This window comes from Ambystoma mexicanum, chromosome 1q (genome assembly GCF_040938575.1).
Source record: "Ambystoma mexicanum isolate Mex_15411 chromosome 1q, UKY_AmexF1_1, whole genome shotgun sequence".
Classification (NCBI taxonomy): Eukaryota; Metazoa; Chordata; class Amphibia; order Caudata; family Ambystomatidae; genus Ambystoma; species Ambystoma mexicanum.
This window is the reverse complement of record NC_090922.1, coordinates 799,789,783-799,813,478: the sequence shown is the minus strand read 5'-3', so window position 1 is coordinate 799,813,478 and position 23,696 is coordinate 799,789,783. Positions and strand designations below refer to the sequence as shown.

The 23,696-nt window shown below is 46.2% G+C and overlaps 1 protein-coding gene across 1 annotated transcript in view; it reads right to left on the bottom strand.

Moving 5' to 3' along the window:
- Positions 1-2,742: 2,742 nt before the first annotated feature.
- The window catches only part of HMGCS2 (3-hydroxy-3-methylglutaryl-CoA synthase 2), an 84,695-nt gene continuing 63,741 nt past the window's right edge, over positions 2,743-23,696 (bottom strand). Inside the window, exons 8-10 of the mRNA XM_069641392.1 lie at positions 19,969-20,094; positions 4,358-4,487; positions 2,743-2,988 (exon numbers count right to left, since the gene is read on the bottom strand). Of these exons, the coding sequence (XP_069497493.1) occupies positions 4,375-4,487; positions 19,969-20,094 (239 nt within the window). The 3' untranslated portion in view covers positions 2,743-2,988; positions 4,358-4,374. The remainder of the gene's footprint in view (positions 2,989-4,357; positions 4,488-19,968; positions 20,095-23,696) is intronic.

The following is a 23,696-nucleotide window of genomic DNA, read 5'->3' as shown; positions in this document are numbered from 1 at the left end:
GCCATTTTTTTTCGAAGTCCCTATGTAATATTTTGAGCAATTCAAGCTCAAAGATAGCACATAGGGGCATCCATTTTGTGAAATGGATGCCCGCCGCTGTGCTCGCTTTGGCTTTTGCGGCACTAATGAAGGAAAAGCCAGCCAGCTGTAGTAAACAAAAGCTACCACTGGGTGGCTTTTCCTTCATTGGTGCTGTACGCGCAGGACGGGGACCAGAGACTACAGGCAGAAAAGCTGCAGCTGCATCTCGGTAAGTGCTATTTTTTTAATAAAAATAAACACTAGCTTTGGTTTTTTTTCCTATGTTTTCCGGGCTGGAGGAGCCCGGAAAACTTAGAAATAAAACCGCAGCTTTAAAAACATTCTATTTATGTTTGCGGTCGCTTTTGAAGCGACCGCAAACATGAATACAACGTTATTGTGTTTGAAAATGCTGCGGTTTTTCTTTCTAAGTTTCTCAGGTTCCTCTGAACCTGAGAAACTTAGAAAGAAAAACCTAAAGACCCAAATGGGAAAGCAGATTTAGGCAGAAACACAACGCTCGGAGGAACCTGAGAAACTTAGAAAGAAAAACCGCAGCGTTTTCAAACACAATAACGTTGTATTTATGTTTGCGGTCGCTTTTTAAAGCTGCGGTTTTATTTCTAAGTTTTCCAGGCTCCTCCAGCTCCCCAAGGAGAGCACCAGAGACCCAAAGTGAAAGCCAAGGCAGGCAGAAACACAACGCGGTTGTGTTTACATGCCGCGGTGTTTCTGCCTACAGCTGATATCCCATTTGGGGCTCTCGGGCTCCCCACAGGGGGCCCGAGAGCCCCAAATGGGAAATGCTGCAGTGTTTCTGCCTAAATCTGCTTTCCCATTTGGGGCTCTAGGGCTCCCCACGGGGAGACCCAAAGTGAAAGCAAAGGCAGGCAGAAACACAACGCGGTTGTGTTTGAAAATGCTGCAGTCTTTCTTTCTGAGTTTCTCAGGCTCCTCTGGGCTTTAGGTAGAGCCCCAAATGGGAAAGCAGATTTAGGCAGAAACACTACGCGGTTGTTTTCCGCAATGCTAAATGCTGCAGTGTTTCTGCCTAAATCTGCTTTCCCATTTGGGGCTCTAAGGCTCTCCGTGGGGAGCCCTAAAGCCCCAAATGGGAAAGCAGATTTAGGCAGAAACACAACGCGGTTGTGTTTGAAAACGCTGCGGTTTTTCTTTCTACGTTTCTCAGGCTCGGAGGAACCTGAGAAACTTAGAAAGAAAAACCTCAGCGTTTTCAAACACAATAACGTTGTATTTATGTTTGCGGTCGCTTCAAAAGCGACCGCAAACATAAATACAACGTTTTTAAAGCTGCGGTTTTATTTCTACGTTTTCCGGGCTCCTCCAGCTCCCCCAGGAGAGCACCGGAGACCCAAAGTGAAAGCCAAGGCAGGCAGAAACACAACGCGGTTGTGTTTACACGCCTCAGTGTTTCTGCCTACAGCTGATTTCCCATTTGGGGCTCTCGGGCTCCCCACGAGGGGCCCGAGAGCCCCAAATGGGAAATGCTAAATGCTGCAGTGTTTCTGCCTAAATCTGCTTTCCTATTTGGGGCTCTAGGGCTCCCCAACGTTTTTAAAGCTGCGGTTTTATTTCTAAGTTTTCTGGGCTCCTCCAGCCCGGAAAACTTAGGAAAAAAAACACAGCTAGTGCTTATTTTTTAAAAAATAAATAAATAGCAATTACCGAGATGCAGCTGCAGCTTTTCTGCCTGTAGTCTCAGGTCAGCGTCCTCCGAGTCCCGGCACCAATGAAGGAAAAGCCACCCAGTGGTAGCTTTTGTTTACTACAGCTGGCTGGCTTTTCCTTCATTAGTGCCCCAAAAGCCAAAGCGAGCACAGGCGGGCATCCATTTCACAAAATGGATGCCCCCATGTGCTATCTTTGAGCTTGAATTGCTCAAAATTTTACATAGGGACTTGGAAAAAAAAATGGCAATATTTTTTTTTTAAATATTGGCTATCTATTTTTGAAATAAAAAATTTTGGGCGAACCATTCCTTTAATGCCACTGCAGTGGGCCCAACTACATTAGCTTCGGTCCCCACTTGTTAGACAATCCTGGGTACACCTCTGGGTACCAGCCCAACTCCCAGGGGCAGTTTCAACACATTTGGTGTAGGCCCTTTTTACCACATTTTTAGGGATCGTACAAGGTAAGGGGATATGTGTAATTGGATTTAAGGGTTGTAGGGGTGTAGAATGGAACTCGACGGTAGCTGATTAGGGGGTAACAGAGGCTTGCCCCACACACAAAATGTCACATAAAATGTGGTGAAATGGCCACTGTGGTGAGTTGCACCAGATCCCCTTTCCTCTGGTCTGATTGGCCGGATTCATGCACTTGGTCCGATCCTTACACAACGCACAGCCGCTGCAGAGTTTCTAATTGCGTGTTACCTCGAGTGGAAGATTCCAATGAAAGTGGGATTTAATGGGGTAAACCACACTCAGTTTTGTGAGGACATGATTACAAAATATCCAGGGCCAGTGTGAAAGGGCAACGTGCTATTTTGTGCCCATCCTTTAGACTTCGGACATACTTCACATCTTTCGCACCAGACTACTGCTCACTGGGGCGCCCTCTTCTGGAGGGGCAATAGGCAACTGCCCAGAATGACCGTGCGGACAATACCCCATCCCCGACAGTGCTCAAGTCACCATAGCAAAGCTGACGAGATGCATTTTTACAATAACAGGCTGAACAAACATTTTGAGACCATTGTAAAACATCAATATATTTTTTTTATTAAAAAAACAGTGCATTAGTAACAAAAAAAGAGTCACGTGTTCCAGGAGATTGCAGGCAACAGAGATTTTCATCAACACAGGACTTCACGGGGGCATAGGGGTGTGCTGAAAATCGACGGGTAAGGGGTTCCACTCGACTCGTCTACCCTGTTCATTTTCTCTCTGTAAAGTCCAGCAGTGGGATGGCATTTCTGGCAAAATGTCCTCCAACGCAGGCCTGCAGTACCAAGTGGAAAGGAATGGCAATGAGGCGTTTTGGAAACAGATCTTAATAGCAGTTTCTGCACTGGTAAATTAATTCATCCTTTATAACATGCTTAATACCAGAGACCAGTCCCTAAGTGCACAGTCATAACGTTAAACGGGGTATGCAGTGTTTATATCGAATATTGTACATCGAATCCCACATATATCTAAACTTATATCTTGAAAACCTTTATATCGAATAAACAGCAATGTTCCGGTTTTTGAGGGGGGTGAGTAGGAAAATAAACTGCAGACAAAACAAACAAAAATGGAAATGGGGTGAATGTATAGACAGAAGGGGACACATGGTCGGGGAGGGTCTGCAGAGGGCATTGCATGTTGGGGGTATAAAGCAGGGGCATCATCCATGAGGAGGAGATCTGATTTAAGTGACGATTTGAAGGCATTGACGGTGGAAGTGTTTTTAATTGAGGGGACCAGGGAGTTCTAGTGAAAGGGGGAAGAAGCAGGATGCACAGCAAGGTTGAGGAACAGAGAGGTTCAACAGGGCATCGGGCTGAAGGGCACCATGATGGAGTGGCGGAAAACAGAAGCAGCCAGGCGTGGGTGGCGCCAGGCCATGAATCGAGTAGCTGCCGCAGTGGCGGTGACACCTTCCTGAAGCATAAGATTGATGTCAAGTGGAACCCAGAGGCGGTACACCTTGGGAACGGTGGTGGGTAGGACAAGGAAATGGGGGACAGAAGGGGGACGTCCAGAGCAGAGGGTCTATGAATGTGTGTATACGACAAAGAAGAGCCAACAGATCATTATCTTAGAGGAGAGCTCGGGATGAAGGCGGGGAAGAGGATGATTTTAGTGTCATTAGTAAAGAGGTGATAGAAAAAAACAACAGAGGAGATGAGCTAGCAAAAAGAGATGGTATGAAGTATAAGTAGGAGCAGGCCAATGATTGGAACTTTTTGTGTTCCAAGTGAGAGTAAATGTGCGATCAGCGAGGTATGAGGCAAACGAAGCGAGAGCTGAGTCTTGAAAGCCAAGTTTTGGATCCATAAATCAGCCAGCGTCGAGAGGAAAGATCAACGATGTCGAACGCAGCAGAGAGGTCCAGGAAGACAAGGATGGAGGAGTGTTTAAAGTGTTGGGCTGTTGTGAGGCGGTTGTTCATGTGGGTAAGCACTGTTTCCATGGAAAGGTGCGGCAGCAAAATCATGATTGAAGGGGGTCATATCGAGTAATGACTTCTAGGTAGTGGGACGTTGAGAAATTTCAAGGCACAGAATGATCAAGACACCCCATTTTGTTGATGTCAACATAAAAGGCAGGAAACATTGCAGGATCAAGCAAAGAATGTACCATCATGCGGACTCCCTACTTACCATGGATGGACAGCCACTCATTTATTGGGTTGGTACCGGGAATAAGATCGACGGTACTTTTCATCCACTCGAGTCAGGTACCAAGTGCCTGGGAACAGATCACTCACAGTACCTTGGGGGGTGTAGTTTGCTACAAGAAAAGAAACAGTACATGTAATAGCTCTTTAAGCCAATAAGCACTCATATGAACTACAATGAGCATATAACTCATTGTACATGAGTATATAAATTGTGCGCCCTGAAGCCTAGGGGCTTGTGGCCCTATACAAGTATTAAAATAAATCAACTGCAGCCCTTGCAGGAATGCGGTTAAACTCAACAAGCATAGTTATAAGCCAACTAGAGGCGAACTTCATACCAACTAGTAAAGGAGCGAAATCCAGTGAGCCTATAACTCCATCCAATTCAGTTCAAATGTAAAACCCAATCTGAATTAGACTGCAAACCACCTTGAAGAGCAAGCCAACACAACCATCACAAATCTGGGCCTCAGTCAATCAAAGCATGACTGCAACTGTGCACAGAAGCAGCACTCAATCAGCAGTGAGCTGCGCACCACCCAGGCCAGATCCCCAATCCAAACAGTACGGCTGAACTACAAAGCACTCTGTACAGGATGCGATGAAGATCCACCCTAGTTTCCTTAAAGCAGAATGGCTTTTCTGCTGCAGCATTGAGTTGCAACCCAACTAGTGCATCACTAGATCCCAGCAGAGCCCAGGATTTAGACCCGCCATGCACATAGATGTCATACAACCAGGCCATTGCTCAAAGCAATCCAAAACAGAAATCTTGCTCCAACCCAGTTTAGAGCTCTAAATCACTGAAGCCATACAGTACTTACAGAAGAACCAAGCCAGGCAAGACAGTGCCCACCTCATTAGGACATGGACGTCAACAAACAAAGATTTAGGCCCTGAGATAACGGCTCTCTAGTCTAACTAGGAAGCACAGAGCAACAACAACAGCACATGCTTTACCCAATCAGTGCATAGTTCAAGCCAATTCGCTGCTCCAATCTAACCAAGATAGATCTCCAACCCCAAAAATCAGAGCCCAAAGCTAATAGCAGGATAAAAAGATCCTTGCTATTCATTAAACAGCATTCCCCAAGTTTGTTTATTTGATATCTTATCTTGTATTATTGGGCTGGGGCAGACACAAGTGTGAAATGGAGAGTGCTAATGGGTCCTTTCCTTGACAACTCACAGCTCACTGGGAAAAGGACATCAGCATTCCAAAGCCGCTCATTCTGTGTATTCTCCACAGTAAATGCCTGCACCACATAAGCCAGAAACAGTGTAATACTTGCACATTTGATTCAGAAGATGCTTGTCTAAAACAATTCTGTGATGCGAGGGCACATAGGGCAATACACAGAGATGTCTGGTTGTCTTGTGCAGGTAAGACATTTTCAAGCATCAGGCTGTTGTAATTGTTTACGGACTCCTTGATTTCAGGGAAAAGGGGTGTTTCAAATGAAGGAGCATGGGTACAACTTTAATCTGAGAGTCCCACCACCGGGGCTCTGGGCCACTGCACCTGCAGCCGCCGCTCCAGCCACCGGCATAGAAATGGAAAAAGAAGTTAGTCCCTTTTCCCTAAGCCAGTGGCCATCTTTTTTGCATTTGTTTCCCCTCTGGAGATTGGCTGCACAAGCTGCACGAATCTCCCGAGGGGGATAAAAGAGAAAGCCATTTGCACCCTGGATGAACACCAGGGGTGCGTATGGCCTTCACGCCCTGCTGGGTGGGTGGACTCGGCCAGTAATGGCCACAGCCCGAGCCGAGGCCCTCCCTCTGCTCGTGCCTAATATGGCCTGGCTGGCGGGCCTTTATCATCCATGTTCGCTCCCCTGCCGGGGCGTGAAAGCCTGGAAACACTTGCGTACAGGCGCGTTATAAATGCCATGTCACATTAATTAATTTATAAACACTTTTGATGCTGCTTCTAGGCCAAAATGTTGTTCTACTTTTGGAAATATGTCATTTACCCTCACAGTCTTGCTTCAATTCAGTCTTTGTACAGTAGCAACTTACCCTGTATCTGTTTTGAAATAAGTACGCTAAGGCTTTCGAATTAGCCTTCTTTTTTCCAGAGTATTGATTTGTGGGGACTTTAATGCAAAAATTCCTAAGGTTGAGATGTCGGTGAACGGGATATAGAGAACTTGATTCCCACTGCAGAGGTTGACGGATTAAAGGGAAACTGCAAACTAGAAATTGGTTGGGCCACCATGTTGTACTCCGCGGGTTTCCTAATGGTTAATGGGGCTTACCCCTCAGATGACCCGCAGCAGTTTACCTGTGTTGGGCCCAGGGGAAATAGTATTTTGGACTATATCTCTGTTGATAGTTCCACTTCCTTGATAGTTGATTGCTCCATTTGCCAGTGCCAAGAGAGTCACCACTACCCTCTTGTGGTGTGTTTGCACCTACCGATGGTCCTACCTGACTCCATAATCGCTGGACGTATGAACGTCAATAACACTTTAAATCGGCTGATATGGAGTGATTGAATTATCGATAAGGCTTTGCAGGTGGCATGGCATACATTAAACGCCTTCCCTGGCGCCACAGTTGATGTCGAAAGTGAACTCTCTAGTGGAGAGGCAAAAAGGGTTATGACTCACTTTGAGGAATGCATGGGGCTTATTGAGGCCTGCTCCATAGTAGCGCCTACTGCAGGCAAAAGGATGGGGCTTGGATTAAGGAACACTCAGCGTCATTTTTTTGACAGAGAGGTTAGGGATAAAAAGAGAGCATTGCGCTGAGAACCCTAATGATATTTATTGTATTATTACTGCCTGTAAAGGTTCAAGGTCTCCTGGCCCTGATGGGATTTGTAATCTACTCGTCAAAACGGAACCCGTAACATGGGCAAACAGTTTACATTGGTTGTTAGGGTTATGCAATCCATACCTTTATCCTGGCGGGATAGTATTTTGGTCCCGGTACATAAGAAAGGTAGGCATGATGACCCCTGTAATTTCCGCCTTATGGCTATGTTGGATGCCTCTGCTAAGTTCTTTGCCAGAGTTTTACTCAGTGAGTTAGAGGAATGAGCTGGGTCTAATAACAGAATTCCTCTAAATCAAACAGGTTTTCGAGGTGGTTCCAGCACTTCTGACAACAGTCTAGCTTTGGTAACCATTATACTACAGGTTTGGATAATACGAAAACTACCAATATACATCGTGTGAATTCTAACTCTATACCTCCCAAGCTAGGTTCCATCCCTCTGCAGTGGATGGGGTATGCAGATGACCTCGTCTTGATGGACCTCAGGTTGGGGGGTTAGCAGTCATCTCTGTTTCTCCTGAAAGCTTATTCTGGGAAGAACTCTCTCGTCGTGAATATTGTTAAAACCAAAATTAGCACTTTAACACTGCTCGTAAGGAGGCTAAAACCATTCGATGGGAGCTGGGGGGGGGATGGGTGAGGGGGGCAGTCGAAATTGTAATAGCGTAGAAATACTTGGGCATACATTTTGGATTGTAAACTAAGTGTAGAATGGCATCTGGATCAGATCAAGGTTAGAACTTCAATGATTGCCGGTGGCATTAGGTCTTATGCCAAGAAGGGTGGGGGATACTCAATTAATGCATTGTTGTCTTTGTACTAACTAAAGATCTTGCCTTGTAATCTCTATGGTGCTGAATTTTTTTTTCTGGAATCTCTAAAATATCTGTACGAGAACGAACTTTACTCAAGAGATTGATGAGACTTATACCATGGACCACCACTGAGATGGTTTACCTTGAGCTTGATGTGGTTCCTATCATTATAAAGGTTCACCTTTGTTGTCTTTCCACTTATTGGAAGATTATGAAAGGGATATTGAGGGAAGTGCTCTTTACACGTGCACGTATACAGTCCTCTAGTCAATTAGTCAAACCCTGCACTATTGGAGACAAATGGATAGTAATGGAGCCAAAGTCTCCAATTGAAACGTCCCTTAATGTCTTTAAAAAACATGAAACTGGTTTTGCACAACATTAGTAAAGAACAGTTAATTGTAAATTTAACAACAAAAAGTGACCCACTGTTTTTCTAGACTATGTACAAGAACGGGTAGCTAAGCCTTCTTATATATCCCACTTTGTGGGTAATAATTTGGTATGGGACTACCTTAAAATAAAATTTAGCACTGTAGATCGAGGGCGCTTGGCTTAAAACATTGAGAGCTAACAGTCTTTGTCGGCTGTGTGGGGAATTGGAGACTGTTTATCACCCTCTGTTCTCCTGTGAATCTACAGGAAATTTAGAGGGGCAGGCTATGTTAACTGCTGGGCTCTCGGATTTTTACCCTGATGTTGAACTACGGGCAGTGTTCATGAGTGGAAATTATGAGGCTCTCATAATTTATTTTACTGTCATGTGGAGAACATTTCTGACTGTACGTGAACTACTTGTGTGAATTGTTCATGCTTTGATTACTTTTAGCCTCTTGAGACAGGGTGTGATGATTTTTATATTTTTAACATTTGTGATGCATTTGTGAATTACTTTTAGCATTTTGTGTGCACGGTATTAAAAGTTGGCCTTTGCCACTGTATTAAATTAAAATAAAATAAAATATAAAGCCAATGTATGGCTTTAAAAAATAAAAGGCGATTGCTGAAGCTCAGTTTATTACTGAAAGACGCCAATGAGACAGTTGGGTCCTTTTATTACTTGGGCATACGTTTCAGTCAGGATAGTTCCTGGTGCTCACAGGTGGAAAAAGTGACCTGGACCTCTCAAAAGGAAGCAGAGCAACCATTACATTTTCAAAATGGTTTGGTGGGTGGGCAATCTACTCAGCTTTGGAGGTTTATCAGACTCAGAACCTAATGGCTCTTCTTTGTGGGTCTGAAACATGGGGCAACAGTAATATTTCCCAAATAGCAGCAACATAAAATTCCTAATTTAAATGTATCCTGGCACTTATTCTGAATACACTCAATATGACATTGCAACTGGGTCGAACGAGTAATATCTTTGAAGAAGGAGGACTGGGCAAAAGAAAGGAAGGACATGCACAAGGGCAAAGAAGAAGAAGAAGGACTGAGATGAAGAGTAATGACTGGGCTGAAGGAAAAGGAGAAGGCATTGGACAAAGAAGAAGGATAAGTACAAAGGAGAAGGACTGGTATTAAGGAGAAGATGTATGACTGGGACAAAGGAGATGGAGAAGGACTGGGAAGAAGGAAAAGAAGACTGGGGAGAAAAGGAATGACTGGGAGACGAACTGCAAAGAACGAGAAGCAGAAGAACTGAAAAAGAGGACTATGAACTGACACTAAGTGGAAGGATTGGGGCAAAGGAGATGGATAACAAGTGGGATGAAGGAGAAGGAAAATAACAGAGATAAAGCAGAATAAAAGGACTGGGACAAAAGAGAAGGTTGAAAGACTGGGATGAAAGAGAAGGAAACAGTCTTGAAATGAGGACTGTTATGAAGGAGAAGTAGAAGGAGTGGGCTGAAGACGAGGTATTGGACTGAAGGAGAATGAGTGGGCTGAATACAGAGAAGGACTGTTATGAAGGAGAAGAAGAAGGACTGGAACAAATGAAAGGAAGAAGCATTAGAACAGAAAGGTAGAACTGTGATGAAGAAGGAGAAGGATTGGGAAGGAGGAGAAACACTAGGACGAAGGAGAAGAAGGATTGGGAAGGAGAAGGACTGGGCCAGGGAAAAGGTCTTGGATTAGGGAAAGCAGGGGGCTTGAGACGAAGGAGGAGGAGGGGGGCTGGGACGAAGGAGAACAAAAAGGAGTGGGGCGAAGAAGAATGAGAAGGACATCCATGTAGGAAAAGGAGAAAGGAAAGGACTGAGACAAAAGGAGAAAGAGAAGGACAGGGGCAAAGAAGAATGAGAAAGACTTGAAGGAGAAGTGCAAAGAAAAAGAGAAATGAGTAGAATGAATAAGGAAAATCACTGGGATGAAGAAGGAGAAGGACTTGGAAAGAATTAGAAGGACTGGTAACAAGGATAAGATTTTGCAAGAAGGAGAATGATCTGGAGAAGGAGAAAGATTTGGAAGAAGGAGACGGACTGGGGTAAAGGAGAAGTAGAAGGGCTGCGACAAAGGGGAAGAAGGACTGGGGTGAAGGAGAAGGACTGGGACCAAGAGAATGAGTGGGATGAAGGAAAAGGACTGAGATGAAATAGAAGAAAAGGGAGTGGGACGAAGGTGAGTGACTCAGATAAAGGAAAAGGTGCATGACTAAGACAAAAGAGAAGAACACCGATTGGGGTGAAGGATAAAGATTGGGATGAAGAGCGATTTGGGGGAAAGATAAAGACTGGGGTGAAGGAGAAGGACTTGGATGAAGAAGAAGTAGAACAGAAGGACTCAGAGGATGGAGATTGACTAGGACAAAGGAGACAGACTAGGATAGATGAGGCAGACTACGATGTAGCAGAAGGCAGAGTACAGTGGTGAAGGAGAATGACTATGAAAAAGGCAAAGGACTGGGTGAAGGAAAAAGCATGGGATGAAGCAGGGGGGTGTAAGGCGAAGAAACACAAGGATGTGGATGAATGAGATGAATGACAAGGTCTGCAATGATGGAGAGGCAGAATCACTGAGATGAAGGTGACAGAATAGAATGAAGAAGTGGGACAAAGTGGACAGACTATGATGAAGGAGTGGACTGGGACAAGGAAAAAGGACTGGTATGAAAGAGAAATACTAGGATAAAGGAGAAGAACTGGGTTGATGAAGGAGGAGAAGCAGAGGGACTGGGATGATGGAGATATTCTGGGACAAAGGAGGCAGTCTGGGACAAAGGAGATAAACTGCAATGAGGCCGAAGTTAGACTACTGTGGAGAAAAAGGACTAAAGAAAAGGAGGACTTTGTTGAAGGAGAAAGACTGGGATGAAGCAGGAGGAATAATGCAAAGAGAAATTAGAAGGATTTGGACGGAGGAGAAAAATGAGAAGAACTAGGATGATGAAGAAGGAGGGGCTGAAGGACTGGGATGGATGCTACAGAATAGGATAATGATGAAGAAGAAGAAGAACTGAGATGAAGTGGACAGACTGGGATGAACAATAAGACTGGGATGAAGGAGAACAACTGGGATGAACGAGAAGTAGGACTGGGATAAAGAAGAATAAAGAGAAGGGCAGGGACAACCGGGAAGCAGTATGTCTGGGAGAATGGAGGTGTGGAATGGGGCAAAGGAGGCAGACCGAGCTGAAGGACATGGACCACAATAAGGTAGAGGTTGAAGGACTCTGGAGAAGAAGGCAAACAGAGAAGTAGAAGGCTGGGGCAAAGGAGGCAGACTGGGATTAAGGCAAAGGCGGACAAGTAGGGTGACGAAGAAGCAGAAGTATTTGGATGAAGGAGAAAAATGAGAAGGAATGGAATGAAGAAGGAGGAGCAGAATGACTGTGACAAAGGCAGCAGAAAAGGATAAAGAGGGTAAACGAGGACTAGGTGGACATATTGGGAAGGAGCAGATGGACTGGAATGAAGAAGGGCTGGGATGAGGGAGAAAGACTGGGATGAAGGACTAGGATGAAGTAGAAGGACTGAGATGAAGGATAAGGGATGAACAGAAGGGAAAGACTGGGGTGAAGGAGGATTGTGATAAAGGAGGACTGGTATGAAGGTGACTAACTAGGATGAAGGTGTTAGATGGATGAAGGACTACAATGAAGTAGAAGAACTAGGCTGAAGGAGAAAGTCTAGGATCAAGGACTAGGACAGAGGAAATGGGAAGGATAAACTGGATAGAGAGGGAGACTAGCATGAAGGAGAAACATGACTACTGGGACAAACGTGATCCAGAAGGACTGGGACAGACGAGAAAAACTGGGATGAAGGAGAATGACGGGTACAAAGGAGAAGGAGAGCAGCTGGGATGAATGTGAAGAACTCGGATGGAGATGAAGGACTATGGTGAAGGAGATAGACAAGAATGATGGAGAAGGATAATGACTTGGTCAAAGGGGAGAGTGACTGGTACTTGGACAAAGTGGAAGGACTTGGACAAAAGAGACGGACTTGGGTTAAGGAGAATAACTGGGATTAGGGAGAAGGACTGAAATAACGGTTAAGAAAGAAAACTGGGACAATGGAGGGATAATAGAGTAAAAAAGGACTTGGATCAAAGAGAAGTAGAAAGAGAATAAGGATTGACGTGACGCAAAAGAAGCACCTCCAGAAGGCCTACATTAGGTACAAGAATGGATACTGCCTCCAGAATCACTCAATCCTAATGATCATTGCCTGCCAACAATGCTGGGGAGTGATTGCAGCCCTGGTCCCAGGTGTAACACAGCACTGCCCTGTTGTCTGTATGGATCATGGCCACCTTTGTTATGACAAAGAGAATACCTTGTCCCGCACAGTGCTTCTAGCTCTGCCTTCAGCCTCCCACGCAAATTCTTAAGGCTTTGTTGTGACTGTTACTTGGGAAAGTTGGAAAGATGCGATTGCAACAGGTAAAAACATGGGCCCACAAATGCAGCAACAACAACCGCAAGTGCTGAGGATGAATGGGTACGGTTTATTGGCCAGAGGACTGGTTTCCAGTGTTATGTCAGATGGAGCTAGGCCAGACATAGCTGAAGTCTGGCATATGATTTAACAGGATTCATGGATAGTCTGATGTAATGAAATTGTTGTTCCCCATGAGAGGCCTTGAGTATAGTCTGTGATCCTGGTACACTGGCACACAGAAATGTACCCCCTGTAAGCAGAGCAAGCCATGATGTTGCACTGCTGCCCGGATCTGAGCCAGCCTCAGCATTAGCCTCTGGGCCAGAAAGAACTGACCTAAATCACACAGATTCTGCATGGGATGAGCCTTTCCTTTACCTTAATGAGAAGAGCATAGGGGACGAGCACAGCAACCTATCTGGGGCAGAGACTAGTCGTATGGATCGTAACTGGAGGAGCCTCTGAACTACGCCCACTTGGGGGGATGGGTACACATTGAGAGATCGAGGCGCAGAAGGTGCAATAGCCAATGGAAAGCCATTGGGCCTGCTCTGGCTGAGGACGATAAGTCATTCTTTTTTATTTGGCCTCTCAAACAATTTGTCGATATCTTTATTTTGCAGTTCCATATTCAAACAGTTGCAAACAGTTGCAAAGTATATGTATTAATATGGTATTAAACCTGCAAAAAAGATCATTTTAACTCGTTTATATTTACATTGCAGCACTGGGGGCTTTACGAATCAAGTGCACATTGGGATGGAGTACTTTAGACTGAGCAGGTACATAATGGGGTGGACATCATCTTATTTTCTTATTTATTTATTTATCTATTTATTTATTTATTTATTTATTTATTTATTTGATTGCCAAAGTTGTACCGAAGGCATCAGGACTCTAAAAACAAGCAGAACAAACATACAACATTAAACGCAGCTATAAAAAGTCTAAAAGAATAACAAAAAATCCAGTAGGGAAAATAATACAGAATTAAGCACAATCCTTAGGTTGGAGGCCGATACCATGTTGCTCAAGTTCTTACACTGACCAAGAAATAAAGGAAACTTGCTCTGGCCACAGCCTATAACAGTGCAGTCAGTGCTATTCCCAGAGCACCAGTCCTTAATATACATCCTTCAAAGAAGTCTAAAGTCCTGTGCTCTAACACAACCTGGACCCCCTTTGGTGTGTAGCCAGGACAGGACTTTATTTCTAAGTGCGTCCCTGGTTTCAGCTCTCTCTGGCTTATCAAAGAAATCACGTAAAATTGTAAAGAGTGAGTGTGAGTCTGGTGGGTAACCCAGGCCTTTAGGTACTAGGGGCTCGGCGAGGGGGTGATTGTTGAGCGATACTGTGAGTCGGGTGGATCATGTCTTACTCTCCTAGATAGTACCAAGAGGAAGAGACTGACTCTACCACTGGGTGCAACCTGGCCCAGTCAACCAAGGGAGGAGGGGCACGATGCACCCAGATTGGGGGTTTGGGGAAAGATTGAGGGTGTTGTTGGATTCCACTCCACAGTGCATCGTTCCAGAGGGCGCACCCTGTCCAGATGGGGAGTGGGACTCAACTGGACGGAGGAACGGTTTCTCTGCAGTAGAGGAAGTCGGTTTGCTTGAATCAAACTTTGTAGGAAGTGATTGTCAAGGCACGGGTGAACTAGCACTATAAGAAGGTCAGGCAATTCCACAGCAGCCTGAAGCCTTGCAAAGGCAAGGAGAGCTGGGCTGCCCCTATGACATTTGTCCATTTGTCTGTGCAGATGAAACATCTGTGGAAGAGAACTTTAATGCAGAGCCAAACCTGTCTATAGGGAGCCTGGCATTTGATGCCCTGGGACAGTGACATTTTGCCACCCTTTCCCCACAGTCAACCATTGTTGCTTATTGTCCCCCCCCGCCACCCTCGAACTCACAAGCTCTCTGCGATGAGCTCTCAAACTACTTTCATAACGTGGCACTTGAAAGACACCACAGCATAACCTCAAAACTAGCTTTGATCCCGCCACCCACACCTAGATACCCCTCAACCTCCACCCCCTCCCATCCCGCCTGACCCACCTTCTCGTCCTTCTCCCCACTTTCTCCGACTGACTTCAGCAACCTACTAGCACTTAGCCGACCCTCAGGCTCGCCTGGAGACCCTTGCCTCCCTCTCTTCTAAAAAAGAACCCCTCATCCACCTGTGCTAGCAGCATAGCCCACTCAATTCTAAATAACTCGCTCATATCAGGCATTTTCCTAAAAGCATTCAAAACCCCTCATGTAAAACGCTTCTAAAAAAAAAACAGCCTCACCCTCCTCTCCCCATCTAACTACTGCCCAATCTCCATAACCCGCTTCTTTGTCAAACTAATTGGTCGCTCGGCATATAAGCAACTTGGCCTCTTCACAGAAGCCAATTATCTCCTCCTTACAACTTCTACCAGAGCCCCCTACCAGCCCTCATCCACTCACATGACCATACTTGCTACAACTACGCAGACGATACGCAGATCATTTTCAAAATCCCCAAAAACCATGTTTTGCCTCTCCCGGACCTCACCTCTTGCCTCTTAGAGATTAACGACTGGATGACTAACAACCACCTAATCCTCATTCCCGGCAAATCGGATATCCTCATATGTGGCCAAACTGCTCTAATCCCACAACCACTACCGTGGCCGCCTGCCCTGCGAGCCCCACCTGACCCCTCCACAGAAGACAAAATTCTTGGATGCACCACGGACACAGACCTTTCCCTCTCCAAGCACATCAAGTGTCCAGCAACTGCCACTTCCACTTACACATCCTAAAATGAATCTTTCTGTACTTCACTTACCCTCAAAAGGTTTCCGCAATACTGTGTGTGGGAGCGAGGGGCCAGCAGGCCCCTCTCTGCCTTCACTTCTCAGTACAAAGCTCAGACCAAGTGCCTCCAGTGGTGGGTTCGCCCCTTGCCCTTATGCGAATTTAACTTTCGTTGACTTTCGTGTAGCTGGGGCCACTGAGCAGGACACAGGGCATCCATCTTTTGTGCCCCCTTTCGACTCCATCTTGGTGACCAGGCCTCACTGCGATAGTACAAAATGCTTCTCTCCCTCTCCTTACTGCGATCAGGCACACAGAGCACATGGCCCCCACCTTAGTTCCCACTCTGACTGGAAAACTCCAGGGCCCCATTCTCGCGCTGAAGCCGGAGGTATTTGCAACAACTAATAAATGTATCACATCAGTCTTCCTCTGAGATCACTGTCCTGCATGTGAACCAGCATGAATTAAGCACATAGCTCGTTCATCTCCACAAACGTGTCCTTTCCCCCGCACCCTCGCTGATGGAAACTTACTGCCATTCTGACCCTGTGTCCCTGCAAGATATTCCTTTCATGTGCCAGACCGCTGTCCATGCTATGATGCCCACCCAGCAGACCCCCAACTAACATTAGACCCCTGCCACAGTATATCGTGCCTAATACTAACAAATACCACATATCTAAGATCCTTGTGAGACTAACCCCACAGTTCAATGAGAGTATTATAGTGGTCAAGACCCTTAAACCTGTGACCTGTATAACCCAAATGTTATAGATGATATAGACACCTGTGTGATTTGTATAGTGACATGATAAGCAACTGAGAGTCTTTGATCAACCATTATTTAGTGCATGCATTATTTAGAATTAATTCATTAGCTTAGATAGTGACCACCCTGCTTCACGGCGACCTGACCTTCACCCATTTGGAGCACAGATATCTGACGTCCATCCTCCCGCCAACCAAGCAACCAACCCGTAGGAAGAGATGATGCCCACACCTAAGACACCACCCTGGCTGACCAATCCAGGTCCAACGTAGCATCATATGTTAGATATGTCAGTGTGCCTATATAATGTACTGTAACATTAATCTGGCCAGAGCGCTCTCAGAGATGTAGATAAACTTTTCCTTGGACTCTCGCAGCCTGCTCTCTTTGCCTTATTCCCCGCCCGGGGTGTGTCTGTTTTATTTTCTTGCACGTGTAAGTCGGGGAGGGCACAAACAACTGGCCTTTGTCATCTCCTGCCTGGGCTATGCCAACCCCCTCTATCTTAGCATGCCAGTTAAGGAATCTTCAATGTATCCAAAACACAGCAGCCAGACTGCTCCTTGACCTCAGAATCCTGAAGTAGCTCCCAGTTAGCCTAAGAGTAACCTTCAAAGACATGTACATCACACACTGAGCTCTCCATCAGTCAGAACCTGAGTTCATTCAGAACAAAATAATCACTATCAGCCCCCAGAAACCTTTGATTGGGCTCCGCTCGGCTTCTGGCTATCCCACCGCACAACTCCAACAGAGTTGAGGGCTCAGCTTTCTCTATCCTAGCGCCCATCATCTGGAACTCTCTTCCTCTACACATCTGCCGCACCAAAAACGACCTCTCCTTCAAAAAAGCCCTCAAAACCTGGCTCCTTCCTGAAAACTCCATTAACCCAAAGTATATGAACTGTCTTCTCAGGAGGGACCGGCTGCATTCATGGCGTCCCTGAGCTTTTTGCTCCAAACACCTGACTGTGCTGACTGTTCACGGCGGCCCAGACCACACACTCTCTCATGCACGCATGACAATTCCTTCCCTCAAAGCACCACTAGCTGATTCACATCAGTCTCACATGTAACATGACAGAATTCAGAAACATCACACGTGGCAAATAAACAGAAAAAGGGCTAATACCAATAGCACTAGAAGCACAGCGGTTTTTGAGATAGAACCAACGCCTCCTCCACCTCATTTGAACACCTAACTCACATAGAAGAATCTGGCCTCCCGTGGTGATTAGTTGGAACATAGACTGTCATTGCTGCTAGACATTTCTTTCACAGCTGCAAGAACCAACAGAAGAAGTCAAATACCTAAACCGGTGTTGTAACATCAAAGTGCCTCCAGTTGGTGGCAATGGCATGTATAATACACCACTCCACTGGCCGCAGGTATGGCTAACCACACACATCGGTATACAGCAAGAACTATAACAAACAAAGTGGTTGTGCTGTTCACATAAATTCTCTGCCTACCTACACCCAACTACGCCTCTCCACCTCCTGACAGCAGAATGCAGCACAGTCCTAAGATCATTTTGGGCATGCTGAACACATAGCGAGTCACTAGCACTGACGCCACCCCCATTCATCTCGGCACCCACCCACATGCCTGACTAAATGGGTTGCTTTTCTACCAAAGCCTGGCCAGCCCATATGAGCCTTCATCAGCCAAATGCACACACGCATCATAATCGTGCCTCAGGACCACCAACACTCTGGACTTTGGTCCTCCAAGGCCGTTCCCACCAACAGCGCATTGAAACTATAACAATGGTAGCATTGGTGCTATGCAAATGACAAGTACAATACAATAGGGGAGCACTGGTGTCCCTTGCTTATGGTACTGTAGGAGGACTCTAATGTGTGTCTTTCCCTTGCATCTACTCTGCAATCTAAGCAGTTGACAGGACAATCGTAGATATGAAAGAGGAAACCAGCCCGTGAGCACAAGAAAGGCCAACTCATTCAAACCTATTTGTATACCCAGAATCCTTTGCACCACCACAGGTAAATCTGTTTCCCTACCCACTTCCACTGAATTAATGCATTATTTTAATGTTTCGTATTGCAAATGTTAAGCATTTGTTCCGCCTTGCACTGTTCAATGTTATTTGTATTTAAAATGTAAGTCACCACAATATTGTGGGGTCCATCTTCAGGCCCAGTTGGACTTATTTACCATTGTATGTATGATGGGAACGCCTGTTCTTCCTTATCTATATCACCACTGGTTTTATGTTCGTAGGTCAGCTCAACCATGTCGTTATACATGGAGCCGCTGGGGGATCTGGTTGCCAGCTGGGGCATCCCTTTGCCCCCAGTACACGTATGAAACCAGAACATTACATTGAGTGGTGCTATTCATCCTCTTCATGAGTGTATGCTAGGGCTTGAAACGTCAATGTCATCACACTTTTTTAAACTCCAACTCTTTATTTCTTTTATTTTCAGATTCTTTTTGCCAAGACGCGCCACTCGCTCATGGATTTCTGAAGCCTCATTGCCCGGTGCACCTTCAAGTTTTGCCTTCTGCGGATGGCTGGCACACCACCTACCTTTCCACCACACACAAACATCGACACATCCTACAGACCCTCACTGGCAGCAAATTATGCAGATCACCAACAACTAATGCCCCCACTTCCATACACAATCACCCCAAATGGCATTGCCAGTACCCACTTAGAGCCGTACGAGCAAACTAAAAATGGACCACACTGTGTTCACTGGAGTATTAGCATGCAGTGTACATAGCAGAAGGCAGTGATTTGGGGGAACCCAAATTAAGAATCATAGACTCTACAGTAACTATGGGGGAGCACAGGGTAGCACTGATAAAATGCAGACTAACCCAGAGGAACCCAAAGCGACAGACCGGAGGGAAGGCGTGTAGGAACTAAGAGCAACCGTGGCAGAACCCCAAACCAAATAATTGTAATATTTTAACTCAACGCAAAACACAAATCTTAAGCAAAAAAATATCCATCCCTCCTCACCATGATTTCATGATTCTTGTGTTTAGATATTTTTTGAGTGGAGAAAACATTGGGCCTTATTACGAGGTCTGTGGTCTGGTAAAAATGGCAGAAAAGTGGTAGCTATAGATTTACTGCTACTTTACTGATAGTTTCCCACAAGGCTGGATTCCGACCTCAGAGGTCACATGGAAAATGAATCTCCAGCATACAGCTGGAGGTAAGACCTCCAAAAACTGTCGGATTTACTGCAACGGAATAGGTGCTTGTGGTAAATTCGACAAAATCCCCAGGGAGTCTTATGGGCTCAAAGGATGAGGGCTAACACTGCCTTGCCACCGTTAGTAATTCCACTGTAAATAGAGGGGACCAAGTAATGGTAAACTAGTTTGACCAAACTTGTAATGTGTCTATTTCCATTCATTATATTTGATACTTTCAACTTACTCAGTCCATGCTATTGGCTTCATTGTGGCTTCTGAGGACATTGACGGAGAGCCATTCCTAGAGCTCTGCCATCCGCACAGTTTCTGCTTACATACACTGCATCCATCAGTGTGCTGCTCGCTTCAGACTGTATCTGTTCGAGCCTGCCAACCATTTTTTGTCTGCTGAAGTGGTCCTCATACATACCTAAATGATGGGTTTCTTCTTTCAACTTCATGATGTTTGCAAAGTCATCGGGCTTGACCGGTTTCCTGGACTCTAGGCGCTCAGGAAGATCTGAGAGGCTGGACAACAGCTGGGTTAGAGGGGAATCTAATGGAGGTAACAGACATATAACGTGTTATATGATAACTAACAACCAGCTGTGCAATAGGTGAATAAAGAATTTGCATTGTCAGAAATAGAGGATCCAACACAATAGAATTCAAAGCACTGTAGAGTCGGACGGAACTATATGCATCAAACATTATATCCAACTCTCCCTGCTGTGGTGCAGATCCATCGCTTTAATAATGTACTAGGGCCCAACGGATTGTGGTGCCCAGTTATCATGTCCATCCAGCTGTGCCGCAGGAATCTTTGCTTTACACATTTAGCAGGACCGTATGCATCACCCTGTCCACCACTCTGCTTCGTTGTTCTATGAATGTGGCCGGGCCTCTTTGATCGTCATCGTGTCCAATCCTTGTTTTGGTGCAAGAGCCATTACTACGCAATGATCATTCACAGCCCACTGATGTGGCGCTGGGTTATAGGAATCTGGAGTTACATTTTGTGATGCTGTTTTAAAAAAATCAAATTTAGCTGTGCTTACATCCTGCATTGGTTTTGCTGCTGGTATCTAAAATCAAATTTAGCTGCGCTCACACCCTACATGTTTTGATTCTTCTTTTATGGTTTTGATGCTGGTCTAAAAAATTTAATTTAGCTGTGTTCACATCCTGCATTGGTGTTATTGCTGTCTCTAAAACCTTTTTTGGTGTGTTCACATCATGCTTTTCATGGGAATGTGCTGACTGGTTACCCCTCAGTCCTGGTCTGTTATCAGTTCCCTCAGCCTCTTCATTTCCCATTGTCTCTTCCCTATCCTGTTTGTGTCTCCCTGTGCGCTTGCTCCCTCCTTGCCCACCTCCACCCATGTACCTTAACTGCTCTGCCTGGTTAAGTGTACGACACTCTGTGCCCCTTAATATGGCGCTTTCTATCTCCCCCATCTACTCGAACTGATTCTCCATCTCCTATCCTTCACCTCTCACTAAGTCTGGCAGGAAGAAACTCAAGAAGGACATACTGGCCTCCAACCCTGGACTTCCTATCACTGACACCTACGTCAGTGCTTCCGCCAGAGAGACTCTCACCAACATCCTCTTTGTTGTTCCTTCTCCCGACCTGCGGATTCTCCATATGGCTGCTCTGCTCTCTCCTTACTCTTCCTCACACATAAATGGTGGCACCCGCTGGGAGGCCCGTCTTGCCTCCTTTTCCACCTGCAGGGCCATCATAAATGTCTATTGAAATGGTACCATCCTGGCACAAGGGTCTCAACTCAACCTCTTACTTTTTGATAGGCTCCTTCCTCGCCTTATCAACTTTCCTCTTTCTTCCTCACGGGCTTCCTTGTCACCTACTTCTACGGCCGCCCATGCTCCCTTGCCAACTATGTCCACCTTGGCTACCTTGCTTCCTACTTACCTCACCACTTTCCTCACAACTCCCCCCTTGTCGCTTTCAACTATACAGGATCCCTTGCCTACTCGCACTACACTAACAACCTCATCAGCCTCTTCCACCCTGCTGCCCTGGCCACTCACTGCCGCCGCATCTGGAGCTCTCTTGCCTCCTGCGGCCCCTCCCACACTGGCTCCCTTGCCATCTTTAACTATCCTGGCTCCCTTGCCTGCACCCTCCACACTGACACCCCTTTCATCCTTGCCTCCTCTGCCTCCTCCTACCTCTATCGCTCAGGAACTCTTGCTGCTTACTAGGGGACCTCTGTCCCCTGCTCTGCACCCCCCGTAAGTCATTCCAAAGAAGTGGCAACCTGTTCCACGTTGGCATACTAAACTCTCGCTCTGCAGTCAAGCCCTCCTCTGATGTCTGCCACCTCCTTGAACTCCTGGACCTTGATGTTCTTGCTCTCACTGAGACATGGTTTAAGGACAGCCCTATCACAAATTTAGACACTCTTCTCCTTGAAGGCTACAAGATCCTCTCTGTGCCCAGGCCCAACACGCCAGGAGGTGGAGTAGCCTTGATCTTTCCTGAGTGGATCCCTGTTTTCATTATTCCCACTCAGGTCTACTCCTCCTTTGAATGCCTCATCTGCAGGCTCTCTCTTTCGCCTGTCACCACTCGTACCCTGGCCACCTTCTATGAGCTGCTGAGCCAGTCCGAATGGGCTGACCTGGCCCCTTCTCTTCTTTCCTCCTCTTCCCAACTCCTCCTGCTGGGGGATCTTAACATCCATCTTGATCCTCTGGCCTCTTCAGGATCTTTCCGCAACCTGTGCGACTCCCTTTCTCTTTCCATTCTACCCTCTGGTCCAACACACACTGCTGGCAACACCTTGGATGCTCTCATCTCCAAAGACATCCCACTCTCTATTCCTCTCACTACCTCACTCTCTTGGACCGATCATTCTCTTCTCTCTTCTCACGTGAAGCTCGCTTCTCCTTTAGCAATGGCACACCCTACACCACCTCCTGCTTTCAAGGTCAAATGACCCATGAAAAGAGCGTCAGTGGCTGCCTTTGGCTCTGCCTACTCTCCTCCTTCTACTCCTGCGGCTGACTCCCACCCTGATACAGCCCTCTCTAACTTTCACCGTTCCGTCTCCAACACTCATGACATTCTTGCCCATTGAGGGTCTGTCTGATGCCTGCCAAAAAGTGCAACTCTTGGTACGACTCCAATCTGGCTGCCCTTAAACGCAAGAGCAGAGCAGCTGGATGGAAATGGGGATCTTAAGGTGTGTACCTCTGATAAACTGGCCTGCCGCCGCCTTCAAAGGCAGTATAGACTCTGCATCCGCTCCAGGAAAAGAGTCTACATTCAAGCCTACTTCTCCGTGGCATCTAACAACACGGCCACATTTTTCAAAGTCTGCAAGGAACTGGCCAACCCTACTACTGCTGCATTCTCTACTGCACCCACCCAGGCCCTTTTCTCAGCCCTGGCTGCACATTTTACCACCAAAACACAGGACATTTCTTGGATCCACTTCAGTCACCCCGACCCCGCCCCCTTTTCTCTGCTCCCTCTCCCTGGTCACACCTGATGAGGTATCTAGACAAGTCTGGTCTATGATAGCCTCTTGCAAACAGGTGGACCCTGACCCTCCAAAACCATCAGGACAATATTGACACTCTTGCTCCAGTCTTAGCCGACCTCTGCAACAGCTCTTTCGCCACTGGAGTTTTCCCCTCTCCTCTCAAGCACTCACTTGTGCACGCCCTGCTCAAAAAACCCTCTGCTGCCCTGTCTATTCTGGCAAACTATCACCTGATCTCCATCACCCCTTTCCTGGGAAAACTAATGGAGAAGCTGGCTATCACTCAACATACCCTCCACACCGAATCTGTTGGTTGCCTCCATCACCATCAGTCTGGCTTTAGAACATCCAGAGGCTTAGAAACTGCTCTTCTGAACACCCGTGAAGACCTGTGCTCAAATCTCAACTCTAACTTTCCCTCTGTCCTCATTCTTATTGACCTCTCTTCTGCTTTCGATATGGTAAACCACAACATCCTGATCATAAATCAGACCCTGGCATGGCTCGCCTCCCTTCTCTCTGACCGGCCCTCCCAGGTGGAACTTGGGTCCTTTCTCTCCTCTATCACTCTCTCTACTTGTCATGCCCCCCAGAGATCTGACCTATCCCCTGTTTCTTCAATATCTACATGGCCCCCTTGGAC